This window comes from Chiloscyllium punctatum, chromosome 19 (genome assembly GCF_047496795.1).
Source record: "Chiloscyllium punctatum isolate Juve2018m chromosome 19, sChiPun1.3, whole genome shotgun sequence".
In the NCBI taxonomy this organism is placed as follows: Eukaryota; Metazoa; Chordata; class Chondrichthyes; order Orectolobiformes; family Hemiscylliidae; genus Chiloscyllium; species Chiloscyllium punctatum.
The window spans coordinates 73848593-73862763 of NC_092757.1; the positions used below are offsets into that span (position 1 = coordinate 73848593).

The following is a 14171-nucleotide window of genomic DNA, read 5'->3' on the forward strand; positions in this document are numbered from 1 at the left end:
ATAGAAAGATTACTTGGAGGGAAATTGTAAAGCTTTAAACCTGATGGATAATACAATGGTTTAGAAAGAAGGAGGTGTGAAAGTGTATAGATCCAACTTGTGGCTTGCCATATTCTGTAAATGAGATTGAATGCTGCAATGAAGCTCGATTAGAATTAGACTTGGTTTAGAACGCAATCAAAACCAATGGGATAAACATCATTTCACCTGCCTGAAAGGAGGCAAGATAAATAACAGTCCCAACACAGCTCTCTGAGGACAGGTTAGTATAAAACTCCAATCTTTGTGAGGCTATGGTGAGACCAAATCTGTGGAAGCCTGAATCTCTGCAGTTGCTCTCCTACAACTCTTCAGTGCTCTCTCCTCTAAAACATGCCTGAACTCCTATCTTTGACCAAGCTTTTAATTACCCATTGGTTTCATTTTTTTTTCTGAAGATGATCCTCTGAAGTTCTTCAGAACTGCTGGCATTCTGTACTATCTTTTACTTTATTACACAGTTGGGTCTGTTAATTCCCACCATGTACCATTACCTGAGGCCCATTCATGAAAAACGTATTTTCCTTCAAATTAGCACTTTTGGCTGGAGTTAACAAGGAGAAATGATCAAAATGGAGAGATAATATAGTAACTGGAGTAATAGATCAAACTCACATTTTCTCAGCTATTATTTTTACCATGTGAGCTACAGCCATATCAGAGTATTATTTAAAATAAAGCCTGCTAGACAACCTCAGTACAAAACGGTTTGTAATTTGTTTTTTGATGCTATCAAACTGACTATGAAGGCTGACTAACAGGAACAATAAAGCAGCTTTACAGCTGTGCCCAGTATCCAACATAAATGCGGTAATTAATTTAATTAAATCCACAGAAAACAAGCCAGACTGGAAAACTTCCAGACTTTAGGATTAATCTGTTTGGAACAAAGTCTGAGTGTTGTTTTGGAAAAGCAATGTACTAAAACAATAAATTAACTAATGCCACCAAGGGAAAAATGTTTCTTTTAAATGTAATCTTTTTCTGTCAGCCTGACAGGGCCCTGTTCATTTGCAACGACTAGGTTTGTAGTTGTAATTAACTGTATGTCTATAGGGCATACAGTGATATGAGCTACCTTCGGGAACAAAACAGGTGGGCTCTCAATGAAGATGCCAGTCTAAATTTTTTGATGATTAAATAAGCCTACCACTACAAAGTGAAGAACAAGGAAGATTGTCCAATTGCAGTTCTGAATTAGCAGGACCAGAGCATTGGCAAACTTCCTATTTGCACAAATCAGGAATAACTGACCTCAATGAACCCTCTCCTTTCTTGATCATTATTGACAAGAGTACACCCATACAGGCACTAAGAACATGTCAAAGGATTCCAACCCTAACAATGTTGCATGCCTGATTCCAAAGGTTCAGCGTGCTACTTAGTATGTCTGGATAAAACCAGTTTGTGTATTTTCACAGAAAGAATTTACTAATTAAAAACAATACATGGCTAAACTTGCATTCAGAAAATGAATTTCATGCAATACAATGTGGGCGGCACGGTGGCTAGCACTGCTGCCTCACAGCGCCAGAGACCTGGGTTCAATTCCCGCCTCAGGCGACTGTGTGGAGTTTGCACGTTCTCCCAGTGTCTGCGTGGGTTTCCTCCGGGTGCTCCGGTTTCCTCCCACAGTCCAAAGATGTGCAGGTCAGGTGAACTGGCTATGCTAAATTGCCCGTAGTGTTAGGTAAGGGGTAGATGTAGGGGTATGGGTGGGTTGCGCTTCGGCGGGGCGGTGTGGACGTGTTGGGCTTGAAGGGCCTGTTTCCACACTGTAAGTAATCTAATCTAAACTACTGAACCTGGAATGGGACCCCTCAGTGCTAAAGACCCAGAGGTTACTAAGTGCAGTTACCTTGCACCTCCCACGCTGCAACCACTTGAAGCTAACCTTGTGAAAACACTAGACTTGTACATGACCACATTAGATAGCCACTTGTGGACTTGTTGGGCCGAAGGACCTGTTTCCACACTGTAAGTAATCTAATCTAATCTAAAAAAAAACAGTGGGATCCTCTTTACAGCTTACAATTATTATTACAAATCTTGCTTCCATATATTGAACTTAGGTCCAACATTAAAACGAATACTTGCACATGTGGGCAAAGAAGATGCTGCACTCAATGGATAGAGAATCCCGGCCAATTCTCCCTTGAACAGGACCATCCTGCCCGCTGGAAAAACTTTCTCTGCAGCTTTTGCCAGCACTTGATTGCAAAAGGATTTCCTCCCTGCATTTACATTACCAACAAAATATAAAGGATATGTTGATGAATTTATATTTTGTGCACAGTTGTAATGGTTCGTCTCTGTAAATGTTTAATGCAATATCAATTGAAGTGTAACTAAAGTTTAAAATATTTGCCAGTTCTAAATTTCACATTGTGAATATTCAAACACAAGTATCATTTGAGTAGAGGAGTATTTTAAATTTTAACCTACTAAGTTTTATTGATTCAAGGTTGATATTGTACTTAATTCCAACTACTCAGATCAACCTTGTATACAAGGGCTGCAGAAAGATATTTGACATGTTTAATTTAATGGTAGACAAAACTAAAATTGTGCTGCCTGAGATGCATAAGGGGTCATGTCTGCAGGTAAAAAGTTTGAGATTCCAAAATCACATGAGATCTGTATTGTAGAAGTCTTCCAACAAATCTGATTAGTCCAGAGATGAATCTAGGTTGCAGAGAAAAAAGGACTTCTTACCCAGATCAGTCCTGCTGCTCACAAGGATGCTTCTCGCCACATCAAACTCGACTATACAGCAGACTCCCAAATGTAACATCAAAGTGATTACTGGAGCAATGGAAATTGCATCACTTATAAACTAAGGTGGGGACTTGTGCCTGTGCTTAGAAGTTGATAGAGAAAGAAAGCAACACTTGCAATGGAAAAGAAAAAAAATCATATTGCAATCAATAAAAGTGCTATAACCAGTAAAGCTTGGTACGTAAAGGGTTACAATTGGGTTTCAAGTTAGGGCACATTTGTTTTACGTTGTGATGTATTTTTCACCAAAGAGGAATTCTACATTTAAACAACTTCATTTCCAAGTGCAGCACTAATTAGCTGCAGAATTAGTGAAGCTGAGTACCCCCATAGATCGAAAAAACCTCGAGGGAGGCTTCTGGATAGAGAATGTCGCATTTCCAATTATTTTGTTGAATTGCTAATTCAGTTATTGCACCAAGTGTAATTGTGATGGGTATTGGTGTGCAATTCAATTTGTTTTAAATATTTGTGGGACTGTCTGATTGGAAATGAATCCAACCTATCCTTGTGGCTTAGATGAAGAATCAGACAACACAAACTGCAAAGACTCAATTTTTTTTATTTTTAATCTTTTCGATACTCTCGAGATTGAAGAAGTTACAAAAGCCTTAAATTAGAAAACGTTGCTACTTTGATCCTCAGCTTTGAGAGAGCACAAAATGTTTTTACACTGTAATGTGACCAATTTCCTGCTTTCTCCCAGTGTTTGGTACCTTTATGATTTGTGTGTCAAAATGTAGAGTTGCTTTCAAACCCAAATTTATTCTCTCTTTTCTGGAAGGGTACATAATCTGCGGTCACTGGCTCCTCACCCCAGTGGCTATTCACAACAAACACTGAATGTCCACCAAGGATCATTGGATTGTAAGCAATAATGAGAAGTCTAGCTAATTTCCCAATCACTTTGAAGAAAGCCAGTAATCGTGTTAACCTGGCTGAAATCACCAAACCAAATAAATGGAGCTTGGGGCAATGAGGGTTGGGGGAGGGGGGGGAAAGAGAAGGGGTGGGGATAGGTAGTGGATTCTTTCCTTTAGCCGCTTAGTAAGCAGAATTGTGGATATCCCACATGACAAATGCTGTTTCCTTTTACAATTGCAACAGGACTGAGGGCAAGAGAAGACACTGAATTACATAACAAAGAGAGATCCCTTCAGCCCATCCAGTCTGTACTTGGCTCCTCAAAAGTCAGGGTGAAAATTTGAGTGTTTTTAATTCATGGATTTTGTTTTATAAACACATGTCTAACAAAGTTAGGCTCATGGCTTTCATGTTAAAAAAAAACTTGATTAAAATAAAATGAAATAAATAAACTGTCAATTTTATTGTTCCACCACCAGACTTGCAGCATCTCAGGATACTTTGGCTGAAAAATGTTCACCCATTGTTTCAACACAACAAACCACTTGCATTGTTGCAAATGTATTCCACTACTTGTTCAATGTGACTCCTCCCCTTTGTTTATATGGAGTGGGTAAAATTTCCTTTTAAGGAATAAATGAGAGAATGAATATTTTTCTTTGTGCTTAGTAAAATTTCAGCAGCAACATCAGTATGAAATGTGCAATTTCTGATAATACCAGTTCGCAAGGCCTTAATTGCAGAAGCAGCACCTCACGTTCCCATTTTTGTTCAAAGGAATTTCACTCCAAATCACTCACTTTAATCTTTCATTATCACACATCTGAAATTCTAGGAAGTCTGAATGCTCATGAATGAGCTTGGATACTTGGTTGAAAAAATGGTCATTATCCCTTGAAAAGAAAGAAGCATAAAAAGAATAACAGGGCTGTGGCATTTAGAATTTACACAGAGATGCTGAATGTGATCATGTACCCAAACTTTCAAGGGTGTGTTCTGAACTTAATGATACAGTAAAAGTCAGGTGTTGACATGGCAGAGTTATTTGCTCACTCCAGTTGGGGCTGACCACTGCAATAGCTGAAGAGTTTCTTAACTGTTTGGATAGTGTATCATTTCCCTGTAACCACAGGTTGTTTCCCTTTGTCACATCATCACATCTATAGGTTTATCATAGCTCAATTAGAAATGAAATTCTACATACCAGAGTTTTCCGACACACTAACTGATTAGACACTGTTTTACCATAGGCAATCATTGTGGATTATCAAGACAGACAAAGAGAGAACATTTTAATGGTGCTTTCTGCTCAGACACAGTAACTCCAGTTATATCACAAACAACACGTCAAAATAATTTGATGACTAAAATGATTGCAGTGCCTGTCTTTTTCTCCACAACGTCACCTGTATTAAGACCAATGGATTCTACCTCTCCTACATGAATTCAGACAGCCATGCAAGCCAGCCCTGCTGGACGGGAGAAGTGATGGACTTTAGAAATTGTTGACACTAAGAAGTTCCAAACAAATTCTACAAACTGCATACATGTAGCATTGAAAATACTATATAAATCTAATCAAAGGTTAATAATGAGGACATTCAATGCATATAGAACTTTGTATATGCATTTGGACTCACTTAAAAAATATAAATTAGTTACAAAGTCCAAGCAAAAGATCCTGGGATGTTACAGTAACACAAAGAGAAACAAGTTCCCAAACATAATTAATTCATTCCAAAGCTGTCCAGAGTTGCTATTTGCACTTAAAATGATGAGACTGTATTCCACAGGTGTCAAAAGATATGATCCCTGTGTTAATTACAGTTAGCAGGGTTTGCACTCATTTGACCTTTTTATAATACTTGTGAAGATCTTTGTGAACACCAGATCCTTTAAAATTATAAACTCATTTTCTACAAATAAATTTCTGATTTTGCTCCAATTATTGTTCAGAGATGATCCACCCCTCGATGTCAAAGCATCAAAATAAGATACCAACAGGCAGTCTTTTAACTGAAGGACAGAACAGCCGCTTTCAGCTGCACAAGTTGGAATTTTACTCTGAAATAGATATGCAAAAGACAGAGACTGTCCATTTCAGTCTGACCTGCCATCTTATTTTGTGCTAAGGCTCAAAATATTTAGAGGCTTCACAAATCCGAACCTTCATTTATTTAGTGAAGACACACATCTCTGTCTCGAGTCTCTGATCTCTTGGCCCCACAAATGCTACAGTTAACCCACTCTTCAATAGCATTCAGAACTGAGAGAAAAGGAACTGTATGGAAAGACAAGTCGTTCACTTTTATTCCCTCCACCCTCTCTGGGTCATCCATGAGTCTCCTACATTTGTTCCTCCCTTGTGTAGACTGAATGAGTTAGGTGAGCTCAGGAAGTGGGGAGCACTGACTCCATCTGTTGCTGCATTGCTGACTTTGATAAACATTCTGCTGGCCTTCAGCAGCTGGAAACAGTTTTAACAAGGTAGCCAAGTAAAACTGCAGCCAGTGGAAAGGAGACCAAACAATCAAAATTATTAGTTAACTTTGAGCAACATATCATTTGAGCAACTAACCACCCCATCCAATGTTTTTCTAAGCACTACTACTCAAAGACTTTGTTATAGCTATACATCAGATCTTGACATGACTTCTAGATCTGGTTATTTGGACATGTGCAAACTAAATGTTTAGACCTTTATTGAAATGTACATTCTTGCTTCCCTATAGCCAGGCAACTCAAAAACTTACTGTGATGGCAAGGTCCTTTTTCTTGACATACTACTATTGGTCAGAATCGGGTTAAAGCGATAAACTATTTTGGACTGTTTATTATTGCATTGCTTCTTCCTTTAAGTCCTTTAGAATAATGTGGAGGAAAGGGTTAAGGTCCAAGTTGCCGCTTCAGTTTATTAATGCTTAAGTAAATAACATTTTCTCTGCCTGTTCAAATATTCCACCTCGTATCTTCATCCTCATACATTCAAACTGCAGACACTTTCAGTGACTGAGCTGAGGAGAAAATGCTAACCACTTTCTTTCTTATCCCTGACATTTCATTACTTTTGTTATTCGGTTTTCTGTCAGATTTGGCAATTATTATAAGCTTATAGTAAAATATAGAACTTGTAACTTTTAACCAACAAGTCAGATTAAAAATAGTTAAAACAGAAAATGGCCACTTGTTCCTTCTCCTTCAAAAAATCCTCTCCCCGAAAACTGGTCCATCTGCAAATGCATCAGTAGGATCTGCAAGTCAATTAACTGGGTATGCCAATGAAAAATCTCAAATACTCACTTTCTTTTCTGGCAGAAACGCTGGTTCATTAATTAAGTTATAAGGTTTAATGTAACAGACACCTCTGTGTGCACCATCTTAAACCACCAGAGATTTTTAAGTCAATAGCAAATTGGTTTGGGGGGGGGGGGGGAGGGGAGTGCTGGAATGAAGTGGGGTGCGGGGTATAATTTTCACTTGGTTGTTTAATTATTCTTTTCAGTCCGTTCCTGTTTGTCTCCCCCTTAACAGCAACAATTCAGGATGGGAAAGGTAGTTGATTACAAAAAGAAATGTTAAAATATTTCCACAAACAACTCTACATCGATTGTTCAATTAACTGGCACTGCAAACCACAATGTACTACATGCCCTTCATGAGATGTGCTGTCAATTTATGCCTGTAAAGGAACTGAGAACTGTAGTGTATAGATTTGATTGCTGGCAAATGAATAGAAATTTTATGGGCCATCAAGTATGAGCCCACAAGTACTGACCTTTAAGGCATCTTCACTGCCAGTCATGTTGACATGAGAGTTCAGGGGGCAATTCAGTGCCAGAATATTACGTATTTAACATCACAATCTACATCTGGTTAAATTAAGTTCATCCATTTCTTACATTTCAAATACAGGTTGTAAATTGTTACAATTCCAACTGTGGGCCAGTGTCTTGCATCTGTATTTCTGTGCATGAGGATCCACGCTCCATAATTTCTAATACCCTCGTCAGTGCAGCTGTTAAGAAATGTGCACTAGCTCTGCTTGTACTGTCAGCTCCCTGCAGAATCCCGTCCACGTGTCCTTTATGTTGAAGCAGGGGCATCCATTGATGAGAGAATGCGGACAATTTCAGCTCTCTGAGTGGGTGAGATGTGTTGGGTCATGTGAACAATAGAATCCATGGCAACTTCAGGATTGGCCTGCACCAGACTGTAAAGACAAGGTACAATCAACCCACTGCTTTCTATAATCTGAGCATTAGTTTTCTGACTGACAACATTATAAAATTAGACAAGGAACACAAAATTATTTATGTGAGATTAAAATTATATTTTAGTTTTAAAGTGATGCAATTTAAATCTGAATACATTTGGAAACCAAAAATGCCACAGAGCAAATGTGGTCAACTTAATTGAAGCATCTGTTGGTAAATTATGCAGTAAATAGATGTTTTCCCTTGAAAAGTTACTACCATCATATTCAAGTGCTAGTACAGCCAGGATTATCTGGTTCAGTGCCACAGCTGCTGTATTTTACGACTGAGGACAGTTCATGATACAGTCATCACCATCTCTCCAGCTATTTTTATGTTAATGCTGGCTCCCCCCCCCCAGTTTGGGCTGAGATTTCGACAGGGTGGGGGTGGGGGGGAAATGAGAGTGGCAGCAAAGCTTACAAGGACTAGAATAGGTAAACATGGTTCAACTTATGCTACAGTGATTCCTCTAGATTGAATTTCTCTCTCTCTGCCTTTCTGCTTTTCCATTGCCCAATTTGGTTAACATATACATGCATAATCTAACTGAAAATTAATACTGTGTTCTGCAAAGCCCCAGGGAAAGAAACAGTGTGCAAATGACTGGGTCTTCTGAGAATCACTGAAGAATCAGTTGTTAGATGTTTTGTTTATTTCTGCTCTGGCTACACAGGGCTCCTGCTAAATGCAAACACATTCGCACTGATGCACACAAAATACTGAAAAAGTTACAGTTCACAGGAGGAAAATTCAGGAACTCCATAAAAACTGTGTTCTACTTGTTTGTGTCAAGAAGGCCCTAGATATTCTGGGATTTGCAATTATGGGGTGTCGAACAATGAAGGGAAGACATTGATCTTATCCCTGTTAGCCCAGCAATTATCACCATGATTGGTGTCAGCTATTAAATACACCTCACAAATGCATCAATTTGTATTCTATATTCATCTGTGCAATAGCAAACCCTCCTACTCTAAGATTTTATGGCCTCAGTGTTAAGACTTTGACTATTTTCCTCACTATTCCTCATTGCCTTTGTTGGAACACATGGTTCCCTCTGGAGAAAAAGGAATGGCAGCCAATTTCTAGGCCTCTATCACTGCTGCTTGAGAAACACAGTGTAGCAAACTACAAGCAGCTCTGCACCCATTACCCAATTCCAACAACCATCACCTACCTGACTCCAAATTGGCAGATCTCCTATTAGAAAGCTCACTTCGAGTTTGATAATATAATAAATGTTTGAAAGAGATGAAAAGGCAGTGGATAGTACTGAAGCATTTTTGATTAGTTTCTTGAAAATTTGAGAATTATGAAAAGTATGGGAAATATTTTATACATTTCATTAATTAGATTTGTACTACTTCTTTTTAAAAAGCATGATGTAACATTATATAAAGGCCTTTGAAGGAGGCTTATAAATTACAATACCAGAAATTTTAAAGAGGAATAGTATTTGGACAATACCATAAGAGAAAAATCAGAGCATGTCTCACCTTCGGATCTGTTTGAGAATATAATCTCTGCAGATGTACTTGATGTTCTCATCAATGACTGAGCGAGCTCCTTCCTCCTCCAATAGTTGTTTCTCCAACCATTCAACTACATCCTTATTGTCATCCCACAGGTAAGCCTGAAAAGGGAGACAATTGTCAGTACTCTATTTTGTAAATGTGAATGAGAACCTTCAGATGTGATCCTAATGATGTTACAATACACGTTAAGAACAATGATGATGAATTCCTGTTGCCATTGGGTTCTGTCCCATTCCGTTGGTTGGTCTGATAAAGAATTTACTCTGGAAACCGACAGGTGGGATTTTTACAATGGAGGCAGATGGCCTTGGAAATTGCCTGACTCAGCAGACCGGCCTTTATACATTATATTGATATAAAGGGCACCATTTCATGCAATTTTCTTTATGGAGAAACAAGGGTGGGATTGAGTTGAGCTCAACAACTGCAGAAGCAGAATACAGGTGGCCATTGGAGTGGGCAGGTTTAATGGCCCACCTCAGTTCTCTGGGACCTCTCCACAATTAGTTTAAAAGATGTTGAGCCCACTAGCCCTTTTCTGTCAGCTCCTATCACCTCATGGTCGCTCCAAGCCCTTTATGATCTTTTAAAATCCTTCACCGATCTTGTGCGCCATTCATGCTCACTATGACCCTTCCGTAACCCCCTCACTCAGTATGCACTCTGTAAAAAACCATTGATCCAAAAACAACAACGGCTCAGAGCAAAAAACATGAACCCAAAAATTTACTTTAAAATATCTGTTTTTACAACCCTATAAAGACTGTCAACTAGACAGAGCCAAATAAGACCCAAAGGGTAGTGGTAGAAGGCTGTTTGAGTGTAGGCTGGTGTCCAGCAGTGTATCACAAGGATCAGTACTGGGACCCTTATTATTTGTTGCAGACAGAAATGATATAGATGAAAATGTGGGAGGACTGTTAAGCAAATTAACAAATAGACACCAAGATTGGTACAGTGGTTAGATAATTCAGCGCCATATGCATCTATGTAAGGTATCAAGAGAGAAGCTTTCCCTCATTTTGGAATCCGTTTTGTTTCATAGAGATCAATGCATCATTGCCGTATTTTGCAGCTCCAGCTCATTAGGAACTACAATGACAACTACTAGGAAAGTACACAAGTGGACAGTGGCTGATCATAGTGCTTATCGTGGTTGTTGTGCCCTCATGGTTAAATAGCCTGTTGACAATGACTTATTAGCCTCACACGACACTTAGCCACTCAGACAAGGTTGTGACAGCAGTCTGCATCCCCAAAACTGAATGCAAGCAAGAGTCAACATTTCCAGGACAGGCATGGAGAAATAGGGATTAAAAAAATTTTTTTGCACAAGTTTTCGTGTTGAGAAGGAATTTACAAAAGATAAGCTCCCAAGTTATTTAAGTATGTTTAACAATGTGTCTTTGCACAAGCTTACAGCATCTAACAGATAGATTGTCTGCAGTTTTGTTTGATATTTTCTTACATCCGTATCGGTCAGAGTGGTATTGATACAACGAAGTCAACAACAATCTACATAGTTTAAACTGTATTTTAACATTTCACAGACATTCAAAGACAATGGACAATCAGCTGTGTTGTGGTTCAAAAGCTTTTGAGCCCTTACAATAAATAGTCAATTGATGGATGCATTCTCTCCTCTCATTGCCTTGGTCCTCAACCACCACAAGCCGCCAGCTACAGGAGATGAACTATATGTAGCCCTGGAGTTGAACAGGTACAAGGTGTTTGACAGTGTACCAAATAACCTCCTGTTCTCTTTGTTTTATGAGGATGTTCTTCCCGATAGCAACTGGAAAACTGCAGAAGCACATAAACTCGTTTCAAGTAAAAAGCACACCTTTTTTTGATTTGGCCCTCATCTATCATACAGACACTGCAAACTAAAACCACTGAGCCTTTTCCAACCTCAGGACAGAACCTTGCATTTCATAGGACTTTGCGTTTTCTTTGGTGCTGATATGGTTGATTCTTTCATTTTCTTCCAATTTTGCTTAAATACTCTAAGTGGACCCATTTTGAAATGAACTCCTCAGAGCCCCTAGTGAAAGTGTCAAGGTTGCTTTCTTGGGGAACATTGCAGGTTAGTTCATTTCATTAGAGGATGGCTAATATGCAAAGTCAGTACTTCAGTAGTGGGGGCAGCCACATGACCTGATTCAGCTCACGTATGCATGTAGTTGGCTAAAGTCATCTTTGAGACAGTCACTGATTTTGCCATTTCAATTCAAGGTGGTTTCAGGATCCGTTAAATTCACAGGCGATGAAACAGCAGTCTGAGCAAACAAAAGTTATACCAGACAAAAAAAGCAAAGAACTGTAAATGCTGGAAATCAGAAATTCTTGGAAAAACTTAGCACGTCTGATAGCATCTGTGGAGACAAAGCAAAGTTAATGCTTTGGGTCCTTTCTTCAAAACTGATTTTTAAAATTCAAAGATAGAACATAGAACAATACAGCACAGAACAGGCCCTTCGGCCCACGATGTTGTGCCGAACATTTGTCCTAACTTAAGCACCTATCCATGTACCTATCTAATTGCTGCTTAAAGGTCACCAATGATTCTGACTCTGCCACTCCCACGGGCAGCGCATTCCATGCCCCCACCACTCTCTGGGTAAAGAACCTACACTTGACATCCCCCCTATACCTTCCACCCTTCACCTTAAATTTATGTCCCCTTGTAACACACTGTTCTATCTATTCCCCTGATCATCTTATAAACCTCTATCAAGTCACCCCTCATCCTTCGCCGTTCCAATGAGAAAAGGCCTAACACTCTCAACCTATCCTCAAACAACCTATTTTCCATTCCAGGCAATATCTTGGTAAATCTCCTCTGCTCCCTCTCCAAAGCTTCCACATCTTTCCTGAAATGAGGCGAGCAGAACTGCACACAGTACTCCAAATATGGCCTTACCAAGGTCCTATACAGCTGCAACATCACTTCACGACTCTTGAATTCAATCCCTCCGCTAATGAATGCTAATACACCATAGGCCTTCTTACAAGCTCTATCCACCTGAGTGGCAACTTTCAAACATAGACCCCAAGATCCCTCTGCTCCTCCACCTTACTAAGAACCCTACTGTTAACCCTGTATTCCACATTTTTATTTGTCCTTCCAAAATGGACAACCTCACACTTGACAGGGTTGAAGTCCATCTGCCACTCCTCAGCCCAGCTCTGCATCATATCTATGTCCCTTTGCAGCCGACAACAGCCCTCCTCACTATCCACAACTCCACCAATCTTCGTATTGTCTGCAAATTTACTGACCCACCCCTCGACTCCCTCTTCCAAGTCATTAATAAAAATTACAAACAGCAGAGGACCCAGAAATGATCCCTGTGGAACTCCACTTGTAACTGGGCTCCAGGCTGAATATTTACCATCTACCACCACTCTCTGACTTTGACCAGTTAGCCAGTTCTCTATCCAACTGGCCAAATTTCCCTCTATCCCATGCCTCCTGACTTTCCGCATAAGCCTACCATGAGGAACCTTATCAAATGCCTTACTAAAATCCATGTACAATACATCCACTGCTCTACCCTCATCCACATGCTTGGTCACCTCCTCAAAGAATTCAATAAGACTTGTAAGGCAAGACCTACCCCTCACAAATCTGTGCTAACTGTCCCTAATCAAGCAGTGTCTTTCCAGATACTCATAAATCCTATCCCTCAGTACCCTTTCCATGACTTTGCCTACCACCGAAGTAAGACCAACTGGCCTGTAATTCCCGGGGTTATCCCTATTCCCTTTTTTTGAACAGGGGCACAACATTCGCCACTCTCCAGTCCCCTGGCACCACCCCCATTGACAGTGAAGATGAAAAGATCATTGCCAACGGTTCTGCAATTTCCTCTCTTGCTTCCCACATAATCCTAGGATATATCCCGTCAGGCCCGGGGGACTTGTCTATCCTCAAGTTGTTCAAAATGCCCAACACATCTTCCTTCCTAACAAGTATCTCCTCTAGCTTACCAATCCGTTTCACACTCTCCTCTTCAACAATACAGTCTCTCTCATTTGAAAATACTGAAGAAAATTACTCATTCTAGACCTCTCCTATCTCTTCTGACTCAATACACAGTCTCCCACTACTGTCCTTGATCGGACCTACCCTCGTTCTTGTCATTCTCATGTTTCTCACATACGCATAAAAGGCCTTGGGGTTATCCTTTATCCTACCCACCAAAGATTTTTCATGCCCTCTCTTAGCTCTCCTAATCCCTTTCTTCAGCTCCCTCCTGGCTATCCTGAATCCCTCCAATGCTCTGTCTGAACCTTGTTTCCTCAACCTTATGTAAGCCTCCTTCTTCCTCCTTGCAAGACATTCAACCTCCCTCGTCAACCCAGGTTCCCTCACACGACCATCTCTTTCCTGCCTGACGGGTACATACATATCAAGGACACGTCGTATCTGTTCCTTGAAAAAGTTCCACATTTCAACGACATCCTTCCCTGACAGCCTGTGCTCCCAATTTATGCTCCTCAGATCCTGTCTTACAGCATCATATTTACCCTTCCCCCAATTGTAAAACCTGCCCTGGTGCATGCACCTGTCTCTTTCCATAACCAAGGTGAAAGTCACAGAATTGTGGTCACCATCACCAAAATGCTCACCCACTAACAAGCCCATCATTTGTCCCGGTTCGTTACCAAGTACCAAATCCAATATGGCCTCCCC

The 14171-nt window shown here is 40.0% G+C and overlaps 1 protein-coding gene across 1 annotated transcript in view; it reads right to left on the reverse strand.

Moving 5' to 3' along the window:
• Positions 1-3359: 3359 nt before the first annotated feature.
• acaca (acetyl-CoA carboxylase alpha) overlaps positions 3360-14171 on the reverse strand; it is a 271808-nt gene continuing 260996 nt past the window's right edge. Inside the window, exons 54-55 of the mRNA XM_072589677.1 lie at positions 9434-9570; positions 3360-7891 (exon numbers count right to left, since the gene is read on the reverse strand). Of these exons, the coding sequence (XP_072445778.1) occupies positions 7765-7891; positions 9434-9570 (264 nt within the window). The 3' untranslated portion in view covers positions 3360-7764. The remainder of the gene's footprint in view (positions 7892-9433; positions 9571-14171) is intronic.